Raw genomic sequence first — 23,641 nt, forward strand, 5'->3', positions numbered from 1 at the left:
GACGGAAACGCACCAAAAAATACAGCCGGTGTTTTGCGAGTGCATGCAGCGGAAAAAACATAAGTGGGGGAGTAGTAAAAAAAAAAAAAAAATTCATTTTTTACCTACAATAAAAAAAAATATATATGCTTGCAGCTCCAGCAAAAATGATTGAACAGATGAACGTCAAACATGGCAATAAAGTGGAACTTTATTCAGAAAGTATACTTTTGGGGGTTTGGCATATAGTGTAAATCCATTCAGGAGTTTTTGAAAAAATAACATCTCAAAAGGTGCAGAGTGGGCTTGAAAGGGATGACACCTGAATTGTTTGGACGTTTATGATGGTGATTCTCAAAATCATGATTTTCCTCATTCCCATTTGAATTTTTTTTAGAAACGTGATTGGCTGATGATGGGAACCAATTATTTCTGACATCTTGAAAACTGTGATTTGGAACAAAATCATGAATTTAGCAGTGTGAAATAAAAAATCCACAGCAAAGGGGAGCCACAGTGAGACATGCCTGACGCAAGGGAAATGCCTGGAGCACTCAAAGTTATGAAAAATAGGGACAATTACTATAATTTTAGTTTCATGAAAATTACAATGATGCAGGTTCTTTTTGTCTTCAGAAAAATGGGGCTTGTGATACTTGTAAAAATATTGATTTTTATTACATAATAAAATGCTAAGGTTGGAAGTAGACCCAAATCAGATAGACAGACAAGTGCTGCTGGTCAGGCCTTGTGGTCAAACCTCACTACGTACTGCTAAGGCCAGGCGGCCAACCCCACTGCACATGGCTGAACCCATGCACAGCACATGTTGATCAACTGCAGCTGGTGAAGCATAGGGAATGGCCCTAGACAAGGCCCCACAGCCAAACTGCTGCACATAACCAAATGCCGTGCAGAGCATAGAATAAGAACATGCAAGGTGGATGTAGTATGTCACTGAAAAAACCTAGAAAATAACGGAACACACACAGTTAAAGGTTGGTTATGGTCCAGCAAGCATGAACCCTAAAAGCTCGGATATTCACCAACTATAGTCTGCAAAGTACAACAGCCTCCATTATTTCACACCACTCGCCATGCTCAGCACAGCACTTTGACAGTGTCGCGGGGGAAAAAGCTATTTACCAAGATGAAAATGTTACGGGTAGCACCGGATTTTGTGTGTGTTGTGGTTTGCATACCATAACTGTATTTGGGTTTGTGTTCACCAAACCATATCTATCCATTAACTGCGTTCTTTCAGTGAATGCATACACATTCACTTAAAAAAACAGACTAGTATTTTAAAAATAATTTTAGATATCTGGGCAGGAGTTGTAACACGTCCAAATTCAGAAATATATAGGAGGATGGAGGAGAAAAGTCTGGGGAAGGAGGAAAGGATGCTAGTGGGTAGAAGAGGTGGGCGTAGAGGTGCATTATTAAAAAACGTAATGGCCAAGCACGTAATATTACTTTAGTAATCAAGATAAACAATTGCTCACATGTTGTACACTGCTATCCTTAGACCTCAATTACAGCTCGGGATACCAAAGCATCCCTTTTTTATGGTCTTTATAGGAGCCCTCCATTTCCATGAAGTCCCAGTCAACCTCAAAACCATCTGTGGTTTGTACGAATATGGACTCTATAGTCGCAGCATTTGCAGACGTCCCGATTTATACTTCCAATCCAGTGTTGGCCCTTCCAGCAATTGAAACTCTGATTACAAATTGTCTGGCTACTGAAGCTGTAAATTAACTGCTGACTAGACATTAGTATTATTGATTTGGCTGCCCTAAAGTCGGTCAAGTGGAATGATAGCTGAGGGTTTGTCCCATAAGGTGATTTGCAGTAAGGCAGGTGAGTGGTGGAAGAGCGATGGGCTTTACATCTATATGTCGCTGTTACTTGATTTCGGTAGACCTATATGCACCCTTCTATTAGATATTAGAACATATAAACATACTTAATAAAGGAAAGCATCGTTGGTTTTTTCAGTGCAATGTTTGTTCTGATTTTTCTTCCTCATGTTGGTTGGTAGGAGCGACCTTCTAATATTGTTTCGTTGTTCAATAGTCTTTTTTCTTTATTTTATTAGGGTCCAAAGCTTCTTTTAACATATTTTAAATGGAATTGTCAAAATATAATGTGTAAATCGGAATAAATTTCTATAAGAAATAGGAAAAAAGTAACTGAAATCCGTGTGCATGCAGAAAATGGGACATTCTGTTGAGCCATTTAGTGCTATGCTTTCGACAAAAATAGACGCTAAAAGACAAAAGTTCTAGGTAAAATAAAATGTCTTTTTGAATATATTAACAAGTCTTAGATTGTTATTTCCTCTCCTAATCTCTGCTTACACCTTAAATGAGCAACCTCTCCTAAATATCAAGGTACGACCAAACCTAAGAAGGGACTTAGCCAATGTTGTAAAACAGTCCCAGGGATAGTCTCATTCTGCTACAATTTGAGCTCTTAGGCTTTTCTAAGTTTCTGTTGTTGCATGCTCATACAGAAACTATGAGGACTTCTCTAGGCATCAGAGACCAAATGGTTCAAATCAAATTGTACCAACAAAAAAAAAGTAAATCCAGGATACGGTTGTGTGGTAGTTATTTGTGGTTTAAGCATGGAAAGGTATGCCAAACCTTTCATATGTGTTGACGTCATAGTTTGTAAAGCTGAATGAAGTGTGAAATTAGCTGCAAAGTGCCAATGTTTTAAAACAATCAACAAACTGCAATGCAGAATGTAAAGGTAGAGTTCATCCAAAACACATACTTAAACATAACAGTAGGCACCGAACAAATTAACCCTTTTTTGTTTCACAGTGTATACTTTGTTCTGTGGAGGTAATTTAGATTTATCTTGAGAAAATTCTAAGACTGGATCTATGAATTTCTATCTAGACTAGGATTTAGCAGAAGACAAGGGCCAGTCATGAAGAAAGGCAAGCCTACTGTATACTGTCTACAAAGAAGTCCTCCCTGAGAGATAAGAAAGCAGCAAAGGTAAACCTTTAAGGGGTTAAGGCCAGAGTTAAAGAAGAAAGAAGGGTGAACAAGTGTAAATAGTTTAAGAATGTTATGTACCACCAACTGTAACCAATTTTATCCTATTCCAGTTTCAAACAACTCTCAAGCCTGAAAAGGTTTGTCTTCTACCCTAACTAAGCCACCCTAACTAAACACAGACTGAGTGTGAAGGTTCTGGAATGTGGGTGATGGATGAGATCAGAGAAAAGAGAACTTGAAGCGAGGAAGGTGGCGGGTGGTCTAGTAGCATCGTCCCTGCAACTGCCTGCTTGTTTTCGCTAACTTGAAAAAGAGGCACGAGTCCAGGCTCTAGAGGTACAGGACGTTGCGGCCCTTGAACGTCTTGAAACAAACCTTCTGGTGGGCATTCTTCCTTTTCTGTAGTAACTGCCCAATACTTTTCTTAACTTTACTGCAGTCCATATTTGTAATAAAAATGCCTGCCCAGTATGCACTTTTGATTTTCATATATGTCAAAGGCACGAGGCATACAATTTAACGGAACTAGCCAATGCTTTTATAAGGTCTGTGCAAAAACTGGAGAAAGTGTCAGGCCCAAAAGTAGGCCAACAATCCAGCAGCCAAAGGATTTAGGTCATGGCATTCATATTGCTATTCTGGGGGAGTCTACCATGTTGTGTGTCATGAAAATGAACACCCTGACAGCGCCCTGCAGTCCCCTCCTGCTGCTACTTTCCATCTTGCGGTTCAACGCGCAGGGAGAGGAAGATAGCTTTCCTTTTCCATAGATACATAGGACACCAGCTATGCACAGGTGTGCGTCTTCTGTTCTTGGATGTTTCCCACAGATGTTGAGGGGCTTAATACTGTGGGGGGCACATGGTTTCTCAATGTATCCTGGGCTGACATGATGACAGTTCCAGAAAGGCACGCATAGGCTGTAAAAGGCAGAGCCCTAAAAACGGGGCATTTCCTGCTTAAGTTATGTTTCCTTCTATGCCTTAGTCAAGCAAAACAGTTAAGTAATCTTTTGAGGGTTGTAGAGAGGGGACCCTACACTTCCTTTGTTTCTGAATGAACCTTTTTTTAAAGAGGAGAACAATCTAGCCAGACAGGCCATCCTTACACTCTGGCATTTTCCTGGTGGGATGCAGACTATGGGACCGCTATCAGAGCTGAGTGGGCTATGTGACCAAATCATGATGCAGCCCAATGCGTCGTTCTAGTAACAGCCTCCTGCAGTGTAGGAATGCTTTGAAAACTTTTGCCGGGCGGATTTTGGTTTTCAGTCCAGCCCTGAAAATAACTACCATGATAAAGACCGCAATACAAATATGGCGTTTTCATGTGCCACATGCATATTATGTTATGTCGAGTCTTCGTGTTGTGCCCCACATCGAGAGGCTGCAGTCTACCTTTTAAAGCACTGGAGTTCTTTTGAGGCATCAGAATCCTTCTTTTAGTCTGCCAAGTTTTAACCACTTTTCCAAAATGTCCACTTCAAGCTCGAACAATTATTTCTTACCTGTATGGCACAGGGGCAGGCAGGAAGGGGCAGTATTCAAAACAACATTGACCATGGAATCAGAACAATTCAAATATTCTTTCCTTACAAAAACAAAGGTGTCTAACATTTTTGTCTTTTTTTTTCTCTAGCTTGATGAGGATGCAAAGATAGTTGATGTTGCCAGGATAAAAAAAAGTCCAGCCTGGCGTTTGGCCTCCATGCAGAAACTGGTGACCTGTCCGCCTACCATGTCTTCCTTCCCCCTCACCCCTGATGTCATGACCATAGCAGGACCTAGCAATTCTTGGCCTGACTCCAGTGGAGGCTCCTGACAGGGCGCACCATCTCTGCAGGGTGTGTGTATGAGGCACTCACCATCTTGATGATCTCCGGGTACACGGGCTCGATGAGGATCCCTCGGTTGGTCGCGATGCATTCCACCAGCTCGTTCAGCGCCGCCCTTTTGATTTCCTTCCCCTTCAGGTCGGCCACACAGTCCAGGAAGTCGAAGAGCACGGAGCACTGCTGCAGCTTCTTGCAAAGCAGATCGTGCAGCTCGGACACAGGCACATCTACAGGAGCAGAAAAGAGACAACACCTGTAGAAATGTTCTGCAGAATTAGACACGCGGACGATGGATATAGCAGCGGATGGAGACAGATGGCCCACAAGGTTTAAGCAGTGGACATGGAAAGGCTTAGTTCCCTCTCCCCCGCTCAAGGAATACACTTACCACTCTTGTACATGGTTACACCCACAGCCTCATTTATTACAAGGTAATTGAAAATAATGTACATAATCAAGAATATAAATTCATTGTTAGCACTGATACTTCACAAAACATGTATTACTCAAGATGCCAGGCAAAACCACCCGGTAACGCGAACAGCAACAGCTTCCTAACAATTGTGCTTAAATCGCTGTATCTGTCTATGAGGGCGATTCTGGGCAACTGTCCACGACGCACAATGTCAGTTCCACTCCCCAGTCGTGTGGATTACAACAGTCACCGTCAACGAGTCATGGGCGAGATGTCCCTGGACATGAGTCAATCCAGCATGGCCACACTTGGGAAAAAGTATGCCAGTTATTCATCTTCAAATAACCATAAATCGGAATGTTCAGAATCGAGAATGGAAACTAGAGTGCACAGGTTTATGCAGAGCAGGGGCCCAACTTACTAAAAACACCGCTCTGTGGTTAAAAAACTAAATTCGTGTGAACAACGCTAACATGAAGCAATCGCTCTGTTTGGAGAGCAGAAAAGTAGGGATACCGGCTCTTGGCACAAGCCTTTGTAGCCCATTACTAACTGCCTCAGCCCCAAGCGCACTATAAATAAATCCGGCACTTCAGCCAATCTTCCCCCTCACCCTCAAATAAATCAGTGAAGACACTGGCCCATAATCATCCACAACATTAAACGTAATCAATTTATTTACACCTTCACTAATAAAAAACGGACACCACTGTTAAACTCCGATTATGCTTGATCGTGCTCGATTTCTCTTTTGTGTTGGTGGGACGGTTGAGGGGTGACGGTTTGCAGTGTTTTAGGCTTAACTTGCAACTATTGCACCTATCATTCTGCCCGCTTTCACCATGCTTTGGCTGCAAGTACAGCGTATGACCATGAGCACCACGTGAAGAACTTCTGGTTTACCCTTGTGCCATTTGGCACCCCGAGCAAGGAACTTTTCACCACCAAAGAGTTCACCAACCCCACTTCAACTCCACCGACATTCCCCCGTCGTAAAAACTCTGCGAAAACCTCGCCAACTACTTCCATTGCAAGATCGCAGACATTTACTACAGCTTCACCACCGAGGGCACCCCCACGACTCTCACCACCAACCAGCCTGTCGACCAAAGCATCACAATGCCCCCCCCCCACCCTCATCCACTGGAACAACATCACCGACAATGAGACCCGCAACAGTATGACAACCATCCACTCGGGAGCACCCACCGACCACTGCCCTCACCACATCTTCAACAAAGCAAGTGACATCAACGCACCCAAACTCTGGCATGCCATCAACAGCTCCTTCGAAACTGCCACCTTCCCAGAGAGTTGGAAACTCTCAAACCTCTACTGAAGAAACTCACCGCCGACCCGACAGACCTCAAGAACTACCAGCCCATGTCCCTGCTCCCCTTTCCAGCCAAAGTCATTGAGAGGCAGTCAAACAACTCACTGTCTTCCTGGAAGCCAACAACATCCTGGACCCCTCTCAGTCAGGATTCAGAAGCAACCATAGCACAGAGACAGCCCTCCTCGCCGCCACAGACTATATCTGCTCCCTCCTCGACAGAGGCGAGACCATCGCCCTCATCCTCCTGGACCTCTTCTGCTGCTTTCGGCACACTCACACAACCCGCTACGCACCCGTCTCTACAACGCTGGCGATGCGAGACTCAGCACTGCAATGGCTCTCCTCATTCCTCAGTGGCAGAACACAGATCGTCCGATTCCCCCCACCTTTCTCTCAGAAGCCACCAAGATCAGCTGCGGCATCCCCCAAGGATCCTCGCTGAGTCCCACCCTCTTCAACCTCTACATGACCCCACTGGCCGCCATCAATAGAAACCACGCACTCAACATAGTCTCCTACGCTTATGACACCTAACTGATGGCCCCCCTCACCAACAACCCGACCACCGCCAAAAACAATTTCCATGAAGGAATGAAAGCTGTCACCGCCTGGATGAAAGATAGTTGCCTCAAATTAAAATCTGACAAAACAGAAGTCCACATCCTCGGCTCCATACCCTCCACCTGGAAAGAGTACTGGTGGCCCCCACCCCCACAACCTCAGCATCATCTTAGACTCATCGCACTCAATGGGCCAACAGGTGAGTGCAGTCTCATCAGGTTGCTTCCACACCCTGCGCTGCTTCGAAAAATCTACAAGTGGATCCCCACTGCAGCCAGAAGGACAGTCACCCAAGGCCCTTGTAAGCAGCCGCCTCGACTACAGCAATGCACTCTACACCGGACCCACCGCCAATACCCGGAAAAGACTACAACGCATCCAGAACGCCTCTGCCTGTCTCTTCAAGAACGTCCCACGACACAGCCACACCTCCGCCGTTCTAAGAGACCTACACCTTCAAGCTTTTGACCCACACCTACAAGGCCCTACACGACGCTGGACCAGCCTACCTCAACCACAAACTTTCCTTCTACACTTCTGACTCCGCTCCGCCAACCAGGCCCTCGCCAATGTCCCCTGCATCCGGAAAATCACAGACGGAGGAAGATCCTTCTCCCACATCACCGACAAGACCTGGAACCTCCTCCCCATCCATCTCAAGCAAGCCCCCACCCTGTCACAGTTCAGGAAAGACCTCAAGACCTGGCTCTTCGACTGGACCTCAGCCCCCTTCCCCTAACCGCCCCAGCACCGTGAGACCCTCAAGGGTGAGTAGCCGCACTTTACAAATCCCTAATGGATTGAGTGATTGAAGACTTACTAGAAGGGCGGCCTTCCATACAGTTGTTTTTGCAACCTTGACCTTGTTCTGACTGCCATTGTTAGAGCAATGCCCCTAAGTGGTTTTTGCTCTTTAGTGGCTCCCCCTTTTAGTCTTTAGACACCTTTCTTTTGGCTCATTGGTAGGAGCACCCTGCCAGTTCCAGAGCCCCCGTGATTTTCATAATAAAAATATTGATTGATTGGTCCAATGCCAGATAGGTGAACTTGTGTTCTGCATACTAAGCTTGCATTCTCAAATTAATTAGCTATGCCGTATGAAGTCCCATCGTATAATTTCACCCTTGTGTCTACTAGAGTTGGGGGTTTGCCTTTAAAGCTCACCAATGGCCAGGGACACAACTTAACCTGAACTCCCGGCGGGGTAGGGTGCGGGGGCTAACAGGTCAACCAAAGGAGGAGGGGCTAATTCTTCAAGTTATGGGGTAGAGCTATCCTTAGAGTCAATACCGAAGAAAGAAGTGATAAAAAGTGACAGCATGTGCATTTTAAATCTGTGATATTCTAAATCAAAATAGAATAGTTGTCAGTGCCCCACATTGGGCACTTCTTATATGAGACGACTGAGACACATACAGGCAAGAAGTCACCAGGCCTAACGAAATGGTACACACAAAGTAGTTGGCTTTGAATAACTTTGCAATGATTGGTTTTCTAGCATGCAAAGAATACAAGTTTCCTTTCAGACTCAAGAACACAAAGAATGTAAAGCTGGTGGGCAATGTCATGCAAAGAGGTCAATCCAGTAGAAACAGCGCCTCTTAATAGCCTATGTTAGAAGAACAACCATGTTTTCAATTCTGTTCGGAAGCCCCCAGCACAAACAGTGCCAAATCCACAAAAATATAAATGTTATTTTTTTTTTTAATCCTCTAGGGATAATGCACAATATAAAGTGTAATGCATGTTACAAATTAGAATTTCTCCATAATTCCCTTGAGAAGAATGACCACTATATAATGGTTGTTCCTAAATGTCTGTAGTACGTATAACTATTACCTTGGTCAAGGAAGAAAAAGGTATAATGTTGAACAGGGCAAAAGAGAGACAACAGGCAAAACATGGTTACCAGTAGTGCAAAAAGTAGTGTTTTTCATTGTGCTATGCTTTTACATTGATAACCAATTATGAACAATATCAGTTATGTCGTCGTTTTTGACAGACCCAGACTTAGTTTGGATAGAAAGATAAAGAACAGCAATGCAATGCATACACAAGGACAGTGCAGGTATACTGCCCCTGCATGGACCCCATTACAGAGAAAAATCATGCACAAATATGTTAACATAAATTCTACCTCTTACAATGCACTGAGAAACTGATCATAGCTGCATTTGCTTTAGGTAGTATAGACATGCCTCTGATGAGACAAATTATATAATCAATATTCTCATAGCAGAGCTACCATTCAGCCTACCCACTGTTCAGGCATTAGATGCATGAGCTATCTCCCAAAGCGACCCATCCTTCTGCTCAATCTCTTCTTAAATTGACCCTGTGTTAGGTGCTTCAGCTCACCCAGTAAATATATTAAGAAGCTGTATATGCATGATTTGACTTGAGTGGTTACTCGTAAAGTTCAAGGAATCTCCTAAGGCATCTTGACAGTAAAAAACATCAGAAAATGTAAGAAGGTAATCAAGGAAAAAAATCATTTTAGAAGCTTCTCTCTATTATGTGCAGGTCAAGATGCACAGCATTCTAAATAAAGGGAGCCATGAAATAAGAGGGAATTTGGCCCTCATACATCCCACCCCACCAAGCCCTTCTCAACTGGGGACTGATAACAGGAGGGAAATGTCCAAATAAAGGGATCACTTTAACCTGGAAACAAACCCATAAGTTGTATGAGGCCTGTTTCATAATAGGCTCTGTGGGCAAAGCAAAGCACATTATAATGGATCCTCCTAGAAATAGGCATAAGCTGCAGCTTAAGGCATGCCCCCGGAGAACGAAATTGCCTGAAATTCATGACTAGTCATGCTGCTATATTCTGTATGACTGGGAGCGTGTAAATAACAGACTCAAGAAGGTCAACATAGCCAGCATTGACATAATTCAATCTAGAAATAATGGAAGTATTAACAACACAAGCTTTCAAGCTGTACAGAATTAAAATAAGGTTTTTCTTCAAACTTTCCTCAAGATTCTCATTTGAAGGTAGAAGGACAACACAACTGCAGGAGCAGGATAAGGCAGGTGGAAATGTCATTATTGTAATCTTGTCTGATAATACAATTCAGACACAGTGGCAGTCCTATTACCTAAACTGGGCTTTAAACTCATCCAGCTGGCATATAGCAACTGGTGCTCTTCAAGATGCTTACAAAGCTAGTCCACGAGAATTTTTTTAGTGACCGCTGACAAATGAAAGATGAGCGTATAGTTAGCTTCTGTCCTGTGGCCCATGTCTGACTTCTTCAAAAGGAGTTTGACAACCCCTTTCTTCCATCTCCTTTTGACCATTCCAGATGAAACAGGTGCTAAGGATGAAGCATAACCATAGCTAAAGAATTTAGATTCCTGAATGGACACACATCTAGGGCAGGGTTCTGCAAAGTCGGTCCTGGAGAGCCGGGTCCATGCCAGATTTTGAGCATATCCACATTTAGAAACAAGATGTTTCAGAAATCCTCATTTTTTAAATGTGGATATTCTACAAATTTGGCTTGGACCCGGCTCTCGAGGACCGACTTTGCAGAAAAGTTAAAGCAGGTAGAAAAATGAGCACCTTAGTTAGGCTTGGCGACCCCAAACTAATATATTGTAAACTATGAACCTGTATGGATATCATCATAGTCAAAGCACTGAGACAGGTACGGACACTAAAGTGATGGTGAATCATAACGACGAATTAGCATTTCCCAAACGGATTACTGCATTTTTTGCATTTAAAACTTACCATTTTATCCTGATGGACTTCCTCAAACTTTAACAGATGACATATATCAGCAGAAAATTGCAGGATGTGGTAATTGATGCACAGCTCAGAATTCCAAACTGTGTGAAAAACTCCATTTGCCCATGGCTCAAAACACAACTTTGAATTAGGGCTTAAATTAAGTCTGTACATTTACAGAAGGCAGGGTTATGTTATGTCAATAGAGATTTGCTTACCTCTGCATTACCATTTAAATAACCTTGTAGTAATTTGGGGTTTGACTAGGCTGTATTGTATTGTAGTTTTATTTATGAAGTGCTTTGTACTGTTAACAAACTGCCAAAGTGCTTTTGTGAAGGGCCAGCATTCTACTCTGTGGTGTGGGACAGATGGAACAGTGCATGTATGGTACGTGGCCACTACGGGGAACTTTTTGATGTCATGCCTTAGGTCCTGCGTTAAGCACTTAGTAGGGTTTATTGCTATGCCTCTGCATGAATTTGAAGAGGAAGTGAGCGAAAGATAGGATTCTTTAGCAATTAATTCAAATTGATAGGCGGAAGTGTATGAGTGCAGCCTGTTTCAGTGTGTGGAGATGGCTGAACCCGTTGGGAATGTTTCATAAACAAGCATGTGGGTGTGCTTATTCATGGGTGTAAGAGAGACATGTGAGGGTAGATGTGGCCGCAAAAGCCAATACCTGCCATCTATGGAGTGGTCTGTGTATATACGTCTGAACCACAGAATACGGGGTTATGAACATGCACACAGATGACAGGCGCCATCCTTGGGTGAAGCAAGCCCTAGGATTCAGGCAATTCTGTGCCCAGCGAGTGCATCCAATCAATTCCAAAAGTGCCTCTGTGGAAGCAAAAAGCCATGTGAACTTTCACAGTACAACGTGAACTACGGCATTAACTACACGCTTTGCTTAAGGAAAGCCTGGCCAGGGTCAAGATAGTGGACATGCTTTGGAGAACTGGGGCAGTAAGTAAAACAATTGCTAACTTTGTATGACATATTTTTTCTGTTTTTGTTTATTAAGTGTCTGATAATATGAACGGTTTCAAAGCATCAAGAAAATAAAACAAAGCAACGTTTCTGCTAGATATTCGGTTTTAACCTCACAAAGGTTAGGAAACTGCTATGCAAATGGTAATACAATATAATATCACTGTCTCTCTCTACTACATTCTAATTGAATATTGCATTCTCTGTCTTTTTGTCTTAGATTAAGGTGAAGTACATCTCATCTAACTGTAGATGTGGTAGGTTTGAGTTACAATGCAGACTTTTTCCACAATGATTTTATCTGCTGGATCACCCGCCTGGAGCAATCAGGTTAATTGTTCTTACACCTAATAAATCTGGGTGCAAGAACACTGGCCCCTTTATAAGTGTCTGGAATGAAATTCGACACTGGAATTCTGCTCCACACAGTTTCCCACCAGGCCTTAGGCCTTTATGGCCACCTTGCAAGTGGGTTGATGAGGCAGAGAGAGCGCGACACCATGAGGCATGAGAAGCAATGAAAAATCAAGCACCGGCTTCTTTTTCTGTAACTGGTTTATGGATGACCCGAGTGGTTGAAAGGGGTGGGATCTACTGGGAACTATGGGCCATATGTACCAAAAAATATCCCATAGACACAGAATGGGTAAAAACCTTTGCTACATCTGGCCCTAGGTTCTCAATCTTTCTTGTTAAAAACACAACCAGATCTTTGGGTGCCTCTGGCTGAAAGGGAAGGGAGAGGGCCTTCTATTCTGTGAAGCCAAGGTAGATGCAGACAGTGAAAGAGGAATCAAAACATCTAACCAGGGTGCCTGCTACCTAAAAGAAATGTAAATGGGTGTAAATGGTTAATCAGCAAATCTAAAGGCTGTGTGGTAACCAGTATATGGTTTAAATTGATGGAGCCATTTGAAATTTCACAGTAACTAAGATTTATTGCCCTTGAGAGGTAATGTACTGGTCTTCTGGGATGTATTTGTCTTAAGGAAACTCTTATAAAAAGAGGTTTCCGCTACTTACAATATGATTATGTATTACTATATATATATATATATATATATATATATATATATATACACATACATACATACACACACACACACACACACACACACACACACACGTATATTTTACATACTTTATTTTAAACACTTAGGGCCTTTTTCAGAGTTTTGTGGAGGGGTCGCTCCATCACAACGGTGACGGATATCTCATCCGCCAAAATATAAATCCCATTATATCCTATGGGATTTAGATTTTTGGCTGGGCAAGATCTCTAAATCAGACCCTAATTCTCTTTGGCAATTTTACAGCAGCCTATCTTATACTGTGTGGGATGCAATTTTACAATAAGGACTTGTTTATTTGGAGTGCTTTTGATCGCAGACTGAGGCCTCATAGCTCTATAAATACACATTATTTCCCAGTGCACAAACCAGAATTCAGAACCTTGTGACCTAATTTTTCAAATAAGAAATAGGAAATTGTGCAAAAACCAGTTTGCAATTCCTATTTTGGAATGCATTATAATTAAGGCTCCCGGTTTTCCATTTAAGCAGATTTTTGATTATAGATACAGATGGAAAAATATTTTTTCTTTGTATGTAATTATAAATAGAAACAGAAAAATGCTAGTAAATATGCTTAACTTTGCTGCTGTCTGACCAGAGGATGTCTGTCTCATGCAGGCGGGGAGAGGACTTATCAGATTTCAGCTGAGCCCATAACAAAAGGTCAATGTTAAGGGGACATCAGGCATCCTTTTGTTGGAGTATCCTGGCTGAAAACTGTGAGAGGGGGGAAGGAGACGCAAAACCCAAAAGTAATTGAGGGAAAACAAGTGCACACAGCTTATCACTTCAGAGATACATAAGAAATGCATGCTTTTCACTTTGTTCAGTCCCTGGATCCGGGAGAAATGCATGCACTGTAGGAATGTTAGATGTGTTGGTCTGTCCCAGTACTTACACAAATAATTTAAATACTACTATTTTGTTTTATTTCTTTTATAGTGCTACAGCACTACTCATCCTAATGCAAGGTGTCAGAGCACTTTAAATTGCACATACACATTATTATACATTGACAATGAATCGTGTGTAAATTAATGTCTAGGATGTGTTACATAAAACAGTGAGGATTACAAGGTCCTTCATAGCTCATTGTGCTATATTAGAAGGATTACAATTTATTAACTGCAAGTAACCAAATAATCTTTGTTAAAAGCAGTAACCCATTTATCCACCTACATAAATCTATCTAAACCTACAACAACCAAGTGTGCATTGTCTATTTAAATAAATGTGAAAAAAAATCCAGCTGCAGCATCTTTTTTCGCTTGCAACAAAAAAAATTGTTGCGAAATAGATAAAATGACCAAAAATAAATATGGATAAATACAGACGGAAATCTTAAAAAGTTGAAAACCATAAAACCAGGAGTTCTAATTATAATGGGTTTGGTAAAAGTGGCTTTAATTTGCTCATTGAGTTCTAACAAATCCACTGGTATTTTGCAAACCAACCTGTGTATTAATGGTGTCTGGCTGACAACATTCTCAGTTGTTGGAGGTCACAATTTGATCTACCTCATTAATATGCATGAAGCAGGTTGCAAATTGCGACCCACTACGATTGGCTAAAGTCACAGGCACGTTAACCTATTAGGGTCAGCACACCAGTCTGTGACTGCTTTCAAATGAAGCAATCTTTTTTTCTTTTAAATGCAGCAATTTTCCTACAAGGAAAATTGAATGAGCTCAAAAACATTTTACAAGCATTTTTTTTTAGGTGTAGGCTTTGGTCCACTGCCTGTTCCTAAAAAACGTTTGTTAACATTCACAAAGGTGAAGGGGCATATATCTGCAAACCCAAATCGTGATGTGGTAACACATTATCGAATCACAATTTGGGTTTTATGAATAGAAGTATGCAATTATGCGTTACTATGCCCTGACTTTATGAATCCGAGCTTTTGAGACCGTAAAATTACTTTGTAAATGAGTGCCTGGGTTGTCTGACTGTCTGGTAACACAGACAGACTCATTCAATAATCACATTGTCCAACTGAGCTTTAAGGACTTAGAAGAATGCATTCCAACCCATTTATTTAACTTGTATTTATTTTTCAGTTAATTTGTGTTATTTTTATGTCTTGTTCTGAAGGTGAAACACCAACAAAATATTTGTAAATAGTTGCGGAATATTTTGTACTTTTTTGCCACCTCCCCTCTGCACTTTGGATCACCGTCCCGAAAGTTTTTTGCACTTAAGCCTGTGGATGACATATGAAAATAGCTTGTACAAGACTATCTTTGATGCCTCATCTCCAGCACCACCTAGCACACATCAGTTAAAGATGTATGTGTGTCCTGGAAGCTACTGCAGCCTGGGCTAAGATACACGACGGTGGGGGTCGTCCGCAGCGGGGTGGTCCCTTTAACCCATTGGATGTTGCGCACCTGCCCACAGAAAACCCCATAGGCTCCCTTAATTGCCACCAACCACAGTCACTGGCTATGCCTTCCTTACGCTTTTGTAGCACTAATTTCAGATTTTTCAGGCTTCTCGTGCCCTCCCTGCCAATGACCGCCACAGGTAAACAAGGGGGATATCCACGCTACCACATAGAGAAGGGTGTAGCGGGGCACCGAGCCCTGTTAGGGCACCAGTCTGTCTCTCCTCCTGACAATGAATTATGGCCTACTCAGTCCATACTGGGAAGTGTACCACCAGCCAACATCAGCTCAATGTACAAATTCCTGTGGCAGCCAACAGGGCTGTCAAGGCTGCTGCCTAATTATGCACCTCACAATTGTTGGGTTTGTTCCTATCCTATCTTTCCCCTTTTTCTTTATCACTAGTTCACCTGAGCATGCAGTTTTAGCCTCCGATATCTTACCTGTCTTTGTTCCATCTGTCTTTGACATGCCTTGGTTGGTTCCGCCACCCACCTGTGATTCTGGCCAGCATCAAACTTCACCTACTAGGCTTAGAACACAATTTGCTAAAGATTTCTCCCCAAAGGTCACATTCTTTTTCATCCAGGAGTAAGTGTGAGAAACTGACTAGCATCTTGATCTGTGTGCATGTTAATAGGAGTCACCTCTATCACTATATCATATTACATAATTTAACTCGTATGTTTTAGCCCTTGCAAAGTGGACTCCACAGTCACTAACACCAAGGGAGAAAAAGAACAGGTAATGCTTGATAGACTATTCACGAGAAAGAGCAGGGCTAGTGCTCTGATTAAAAAGGTGTTTGGTAATTAGGTCTAATTACAATTGGCAAGCACAGACCCCTGTAAGCCCCTACTAATATATATAAGTCCCTAGTACATATTATGGCAGATAGGCTTAAAGGCCCAGTAGATTTTCTGCATTGGAATGTACACAGCTGTGTTGCCTACTGTCACTTTTAAAAGGTAGCGCTGCTTTGCAGAATGTCTTTAAAATTAAAATATATGCAAATTCGACTTTGGAACTGAAGGTACTTCCAAAGTGGTAATCTACCCTATTTTTACACATATGTCACCCCTAAGGTCCCCCCTAGGTGCCTCAGTGGTGGGGAGCCATGTGGCTATAAGCAGAGATGGTACAGAAATTGTTTTATATGCTCTGGTGATGGAAAACTGCCCCTCATTTTTCCCCATTGTAGATACTTAGCTCTGTAGGCTAACATCAGAATATTTTATTTAAGAATAAATGTTGCTAGGAAGGAGATTGAAATGCCATTCAAGGACTCAAAAGATTGGTGAGGATAAATCCAACAACTTGCCACTGATGAATTTATTATAACTAATACAGAACACAAGTTAATGGACTTTCTTTTCTTTGTGTCACAATTAAGCCTTCTAATAGGGCCCTCCTGATTGATCAGCCTTAAAAGGCTTAGCCAAGCTGCTTTGATGAGGTGATAAGTGGCCTGCATAGAGCAGAGGTTATCTGGTGGGGAGCTCTGAAGCTGCAGAGCACAGGCGAGAAAGGGGGCTATTTAAATCAAACTGTGCTTCAAAGAGAACAGAACAGTATGGAATGCCAGTCAGGCCTGGCCCCCAGCCAGGTGGCATGCCCAGGAATGGAATTTGCAGATGGTCTGGAGGGGGAGTGTTAATGGATTGAGCCACCCCAGTAGGTTGGTTTAGCTAGTTCTTACTCTACTGGAGATGAATCCACCACCTTGGATTTTAAAAGTGCAGTGCTTTGTGGGACAAGAATATGCCTTGGAGGAAGCTGTCGTGCTTTTGTGTGGCACCCTGCATTTCATTGGACAGGGTGCCACCCTGCTTCTCACTGCAGACCAATGAATAAATGTGAGAGCTACATAGCAACTCAGATCTGCTTCCTGAAACTACAAGAAGGACTGACCTGCTGCAACCCTGCTCCGCATCCCAAAGGACTGCTCTCTGAAGGGCTGCTCTTGCTGCACACTGGGAACAACAGCCTTGAGGACTTTGCCTTGCTTCAAAAAGGATTAAGGCGGTGACTCCCTGAAAGCAACCGGTTAACAGATCTTCCCTGCACCATCTCCCACAAGAAGTCTTCAGCCTGGAGTGTGTCCTGTGGACTTTTAAGGATTTAGCCAGGTGCATTGTGGGAATTTTAGTCCAAACTTCCAAGGGCCATGTCAGAGCCTCTAGACCATTGGATTTGTGTTTTGTACACTTCAAACCCTCAAGGGGAACTTCAGGAAGACGTTCCAGAACTTTGGAGAAGTTTAGAGCAACTTTTGGAAAAAGCTCCATGAGCAGACCGACCCAACGTCAAGAGCCAAGCTGACTACCTTCAACTGCGACCTGGCCTAAATTTCAGGTTCATCCTGCTGAAAGCTCTGGAGCTCCAGACTTCCAGGATTTGACCAGGACCTCACGGAAAAGCAATCCGATGACATCACATCGAAATCAACTTGCTGGAGAGAACTAAATGACATTGAGAGAAAATCCACCAGAAACGTTTCTACGTCCGAAGGTAAAATTTTGATTGGGGCCTCCGGCTCAGTGTATCCGAGCAGGCCTCCATCACAGTCAGCCTAAAATTGCGACTTGGTAAAGGACTAGCGCGACCAGATGTCCCCGGCTGGTAATTTTATTTTTTTTAGGTACTAGAAGCACATTTGTTATTTAATATTAAAAAATTCATATCTCCGGTTCCCTATATTGGAATTTTGTCATTTTGGTGTCATTTTAAAGATACGTTTTTTTTATTTTTTTTATAAATCTGTGTGCGATTTTTATTGTGTGCTGTGTCTTATTTACTGTATTGGTGTATTTAAATGATTTACATAACTGTCTCCTGAGTTAAGCCTGCCTGCTTGCAGACAGCTACCAAGGGGTGAGCCTGGACCTGGCCTTGACTGGACCTAGTGTGGGGTGGTGGCCTGTTAATAAGTGTGACCTACCTGCCCTTGATAATAATACACCCTCCAACTGTAAGTAACGGGCTCATTGATGAATACTGCATAGAGTGTATTTTGAAATTGGCTGTTACTCTGAGCTGAGTTAAAGTCCCAGAGTATTCTGCAGACTAGTTGCGGTTCTAGTAACCCAGACTGCAAAGACAATCCACATGGTATCATGCTTTTGTGCCACTGAATCATGGACGGACACAAATGAGCAGGTTACTTACCTTCAGTAACTGCTGTTTCTGGTGGGTACTCTATTTAACCCCAGATTCCTCAGCTTTAGAACATTCCCCAGCCGCTAGACTGGATTGGAAATGTTTCGCAGCAGTGGTCCCACACACCATTAGGTGGCGCCACATGGTTCCTAAAGAACTTTGATCTTACCCAAAAGTGACAGTAGGGATCCACATTTAGGCTTCTCCCTGTGTACCAACATCAGTTTTTTTGCTTGACTCTTTATGCAACCCTGAAAATAAAGCAAAAAAATGATTGGCAGTACCAGTGTACATCTCTCTAATTTAGGACCTTTTGGATGGTAAACAACCACTCCACAGAACGGGAGATGAGAAATCTATGGTTAGATAGAGTATCCACCAGAAAGAACATTAGCAAAGGTAAGTAATTAGTTCCTATCATGGTTACTTCTAACTGTAGATTCCCCACCTACTGTATAGCTACCAAAGCAGTATCTCCCCTGGTGGTGGGTCTGTGGAATGCCTCAAACCAGAAAATCCATCCGGGCTGAGGTGGCAAAGGCCCCTTACCGCCAGACCTGGCTATCAAGACAGTAGCGATTCATGAATATGTAGGGTGATGCCCATATCACTGCCTGACAGATGTTAGGAACAGACACTCTATATGGCAGCATAGTGGTAGTAGCCTGGACTCTGGTCGAAAGAGCTCTCAGCCCTTCTGGGGGCTGCTTCTTAGCCAATGTGTCGGTACTCTTTATACAGCGGACTATTCACCTTGATATGGTCTTTATCAGTAACTACCTTACCCTTTTTCCTACAGTGAATCCCACAAAGAGCTGAATGTCCATCTCATGGTCTTTGGTGCAATTGCTGTAGAAGTTCAAAGGAAGGGTGATGGTGTGTCAGAAAGGCATCACAACTTTCGGCAAAATTGCTGCTCCAGTCTGCAACATCAATCTGTCTGGAAAAAAGGTGGTATACAATGGGTGAACATACAGAGCATGTAGCTCACTCACTCAACGAGCTGAGCTTATCGCTAGGAGGAAGGCTGTTTTGAGACACAAAGGACAACTGTGCACCTGCTAAAACAGTTACGACCAATAGTCCCACTGTGGCATTACAAAAGGGTTAGGTAGAAACATAAGACATTACATAAGGCGTTACATAGTTCACTGATAACTACCTAATTGAATGTATGAGTCTATTAGAAATCCTTCATTTTAACATCAGGGCTGGCCCCAAAATAAAGCACTCACTATCTTTTTTTTTCTCATTCAGGCATCCTTTCCAACAAGTCAAACTAGGAGTCTAAATTTACTATCCTGTGTTAAGAAGGTCAAGGGCTTCATAAGCAATCAACTCAACTCACCTCTGCCTCAAACCCATTCGTCTGTTTACCTCCTCAACTACTATCAAAATGAAACACTGGCCTACACCAGGGAGGGGATTTTTTTTTTTTAATTTAAAAAAACCCCGGGAGACACGGAAGAGCTTCAGTGTCTCGTTCTGGAAGGCCTCGTTTGAAAGGGGAGATTCTGCCCTTTCAAACGAGGCCTTCCTGAAACAGTTTCTGCGATCAAGCGCCAGGAAACCCCACTAGACACCAGGGAATTTTCTTTTTGGGGGGATATCCCCCGCTGTAAACACCCCCCCCCGCCCACCACCGGGGGCATATTAAAAAAAATAATAAATAATACGTTTTCCCCCTGGGGGGAGTGCAATCGTGCCTCCCCAGAGGGATACATTTTTTTTTTTTTTTTAATGAAAATGACAGGGGGTCGCCCGTGGGAAGGGTGATCCCCTATGTTGGCAATTTTTTGTTTCCCTGGGGGCCACCATACAGCTATAAAAAAAAATACAGATTATAGATATATATATATATATATATATATATATATATATATAAATAAAAGTAATATAGCTATAGATCACTTTTGTCAATGTGTGTGTGTGGTTTCCCTGGGGGCTGCGATTGGCCCCCAGGAAAACCACAACCACATATAAAAGTGATCTCTTTTTGCCCCCAGTTCTTTGCAGTTGCAGCTTACGTCTTCAAAGCAATGCACATACTTCAACAGATGCGTTTCAACTGTAGCTTTTAGGCAGAAAGGACTACCATTGACCACTGTGTGATCCATTCCTGACACGGGCACTATGCCTACCCACAGAAGTGAGGTACCATTTTTATCAGGAGACTTAGGGGAACGCTGGATGGAATTAAATTTGTGTCTCCTCTCAGATTCCAGAACCTTCTGTCAGCGAAATGTGAGGAAAAAGTGTTTCTTTTGGCCAAATTTTGAGATTTGCAAAGGATTCTGGGTAACAGAACCTGGTGAGAGCCCCACAAGTCACCCCTTCCTGGATTCCCCTGGGTGTCTAGTTTTCAGAAATCTACAAGTTTGGTAGGTTTTCTTAGGGACCGGCTGAACTAGAGACCAAAATCCATAGTTAGGCACTTTCCAAAAAGCATGTCCTTTTTCAATGTAAAAATTTGATGTGTCAATGTTGCGTTTCCTGTCGCGGGCACTAGGTCTACCCAAACAAGTGAGGTACCATTTTTATCGGATGACTTGGGGGAACAAGTGTTATTGCCCCTTGTCTTTCTCTACATTTTTTCTTTACGAATGTAAGACAGTGTGTAAAAAAGAAGTCTATTTGAGAAATGCCCTGTAATTCACATGCTAGTATGGGGACCCTGGAATTCAGTGATGTGCAAATAACCACTGCTTCTCAACACCTTATCTTGTGCCCATTTTGGAAATACAGAGGTTTCCTTGATACCTACTTTTGATCGCTCTATATTTCACCAAATTAATTGCTGTATACCCTTTATACAATGAAAATCCATTGCAAGGTGCAGCTCATTAATTGGCTCTGGGTACCTAGGGTTTTTGATGAACATACAAGCCCATATATCCCTGCAACCAGAAGAGTCCAGAAGACGTAACGATATACTGCTTTCAAAAATTTGCCATATCTGGAAAAAGTTATAGAAAAAAACGTGGACAGAAATGGCTGGTTTTTTTCACCTCAATTTCAATTTTTCTTTATTTCAGCTGTTATTTTCTGTAGGAAAACCTTGTAGTATCTACACAAATGACCCCTTGCTGAATTCAGAATTTTGCCTACTTTTCAGAAATGGTTAGCTGTCCGTGATCTAGCATTGGTTTTACACCCATTTCTGTCACTAACTAGGAGGAGGCTGAAAGGACAAAAAAAGTAAAAATGGGGTATGTCCCAGTAAAAACCCAAAATTGTGTTGAGAAATGTGGTTTTCTGATTCAAGTCTGCCCGACCCTGAAAGCTGGGAAGTTGTTGATTTTAGCATCGCAAAGCCTTTGTTGATGCCATTCTTCTGCAGCCCTTTTTTCCCCATGTTTCAGTAAAATACTAAATTTTTGCTGTATTTTAATTTCTTGGTCTCCTTCAGGGGAACCCACAAACTCTGGGTACCTTTAGAATCCCTAGGATGATGGAAAAAAAGTTATGAAGGCCTAAGCACAAACTAACCCAAATAACCCCCAAAAAAGGGCTCAGCACTGGGAGTGAGTGTGTAAGGGGGGGGGACCAGCAGCTAAGGGGTTAATTATTTCAATACTGGAAGACATCTGTTATTGGTAAGCAGATCGAGGACCCTACACCATAAGTTGAGCAGTATCTCATTCAACTTGAAGCATGTGATCTTCAAGTGTCTGCTCCGCTGTGGTATATGCTCAACTCTCCCAACTAGTGCCAGATTTTCACAACACACAGATATCGCAGTACTTGTACAGATTACATGGTATTCAATAATCACTACTTTTTAGACAATGGAACCTGACACCTGCAGGGTGAAGCAGCCCTCTCTATATTCACGGTATCCCACTGTGATGGTATTATATTACTTTGTGCATGTTATCCGCTACATTGCACTCAGGAGTAAGACATGTAATCCGTAAGTTTTATATACAGGGAGTGCAGAATTATTAGGCAAGTTGTATTTTTGAGGATTAATTTTATTATTGAACAACAACCATGTTCTCAATGAACCCAAAAAACTCATTAATATCAAAACTGAATATTTTTGGAAGTAGTTTTTAGTTTGTTTTTAGTTTTAGCTATGTTAGGGGGATATCTGTGTGTGCAGGTGACTATCACTGTGCATAATTATTAGGCAACTTAACAAAAAAAAAAATATACCCATTTCAATTATTTATCATTACCAGTGAAACCAATATAACATCTCAACATTCACAAATATACATTTCTGACATTCAAAAACAAAACAAAAACAAATCAGTGACCAATATAGCCACCTTTCTTTGCAAGGACACTCAAAAGCCTGCCATCCATGGATTCTGTCAGTGTTTTGATCTGTTCACCATCAACATTGCGTGCAGCAGCAACCACAGCCTCCCAGACACTGTTCAGAGAGGTGTACTGTTTTCCCTCCTTGTAAATCTCACATTTGATGATGGACCACAGGTTCTCAATGGGGTTCAGATCAGGTGAACAAGGAGGCCATGTCATTAGATTTCCTTCTTTTATACCCTTTCTTGCCAGCCACGCTGTGGAGTACTTGGACGCGTGTGATGGAGCATTGTCCTGCATGAAAATCATGTTTTTCTTGAAGGATGCAGACTTCTTCCTGTACCACTGCTTGAAGAAGGTGTCTTCCAGGAACTGGCAGTAGGACTGGGAGATGAGCTTGACTCCATCCTCAACCCGAAAAGGCCCCACAAGCTCATCTTTGATGATACCAGCCCAAACCAGTACTCCACCTCCACCTTGCTGGCGTCTGAGTCGGACTGGAGCTCTCTGCCCTTTACCAATCCAGCCACGGGCCCATCCATCTGGCCCATCAAGACTCACTCTCATTTCATCAGTCCATAAAACCTTAGAAAAATCAGTCTTGAGATATTTCTTGGCCCAGTCTTGACGTTTCAGCTTGTGTGTCTTGTTCAGTGGTGGTCGTCTTTCAGCCTTTCTTACCTTGGCCATGTCTCTGAGTATTGCACACCTTGTGCTTTTGGGCACTCCAGTGATGTTGCAGCTCTGAAATATGGCCAAACTGGTGGCAAGTGGCATCGTGGCAGCTGCACGCTTGACTTTTCTCAGTTCATGGGCAGTTATTTTGCGACTTGGTATTTCCACACGTTTCTTGCGACCCTGTTGACTATTTTGAATGAA

At 42.6% G+C, this 23,641-nt stretch overlaps 1 protein-coding gene across 2 annotated transcripts in view; it reads right to left on the reverse strand.

Annotated features, from left to right (window-relative positions):
• The window catches only part of PPP2R5B (protein phosphatase 2 regulatory subunit B'beta), a 387,315-nt gene that overhangs the window by 153,790 nt on the left and 209,884 nt on the right, over positions 1-23,641 (reverse strand). For both annotated transcript variants that reach the window (XM_069207984.1, XM_069207985.1), the window contains one exon: positions 4,861-5,057. In XM_069207984.1, coding sequence (XP_069064085.1) covers positions 4,861-5,057 — 197 coding nt within the window. The remainder of the gene's footprint in view (positions 1-4,860; positions 5,058-23,641) is intronic.

The sequence above is a fragment of the Pleurodeles waltl genome, chromosome 9 (assembly GCF_031143425.1).
Source record: "Pleurodeles waltl isolate 20211129_DDA chromosome 9, aPleWal1.hap1.20221129, whole genome shotgun sequence".
In the NCBI taxonomy this organism is placed as follows: domain Eukaryota; kingdom Metazoa; phylum Chordata; class Amphibia; order Caudata; family Salamandridae; genus Pleurodeles; species Pleurodeles waltl.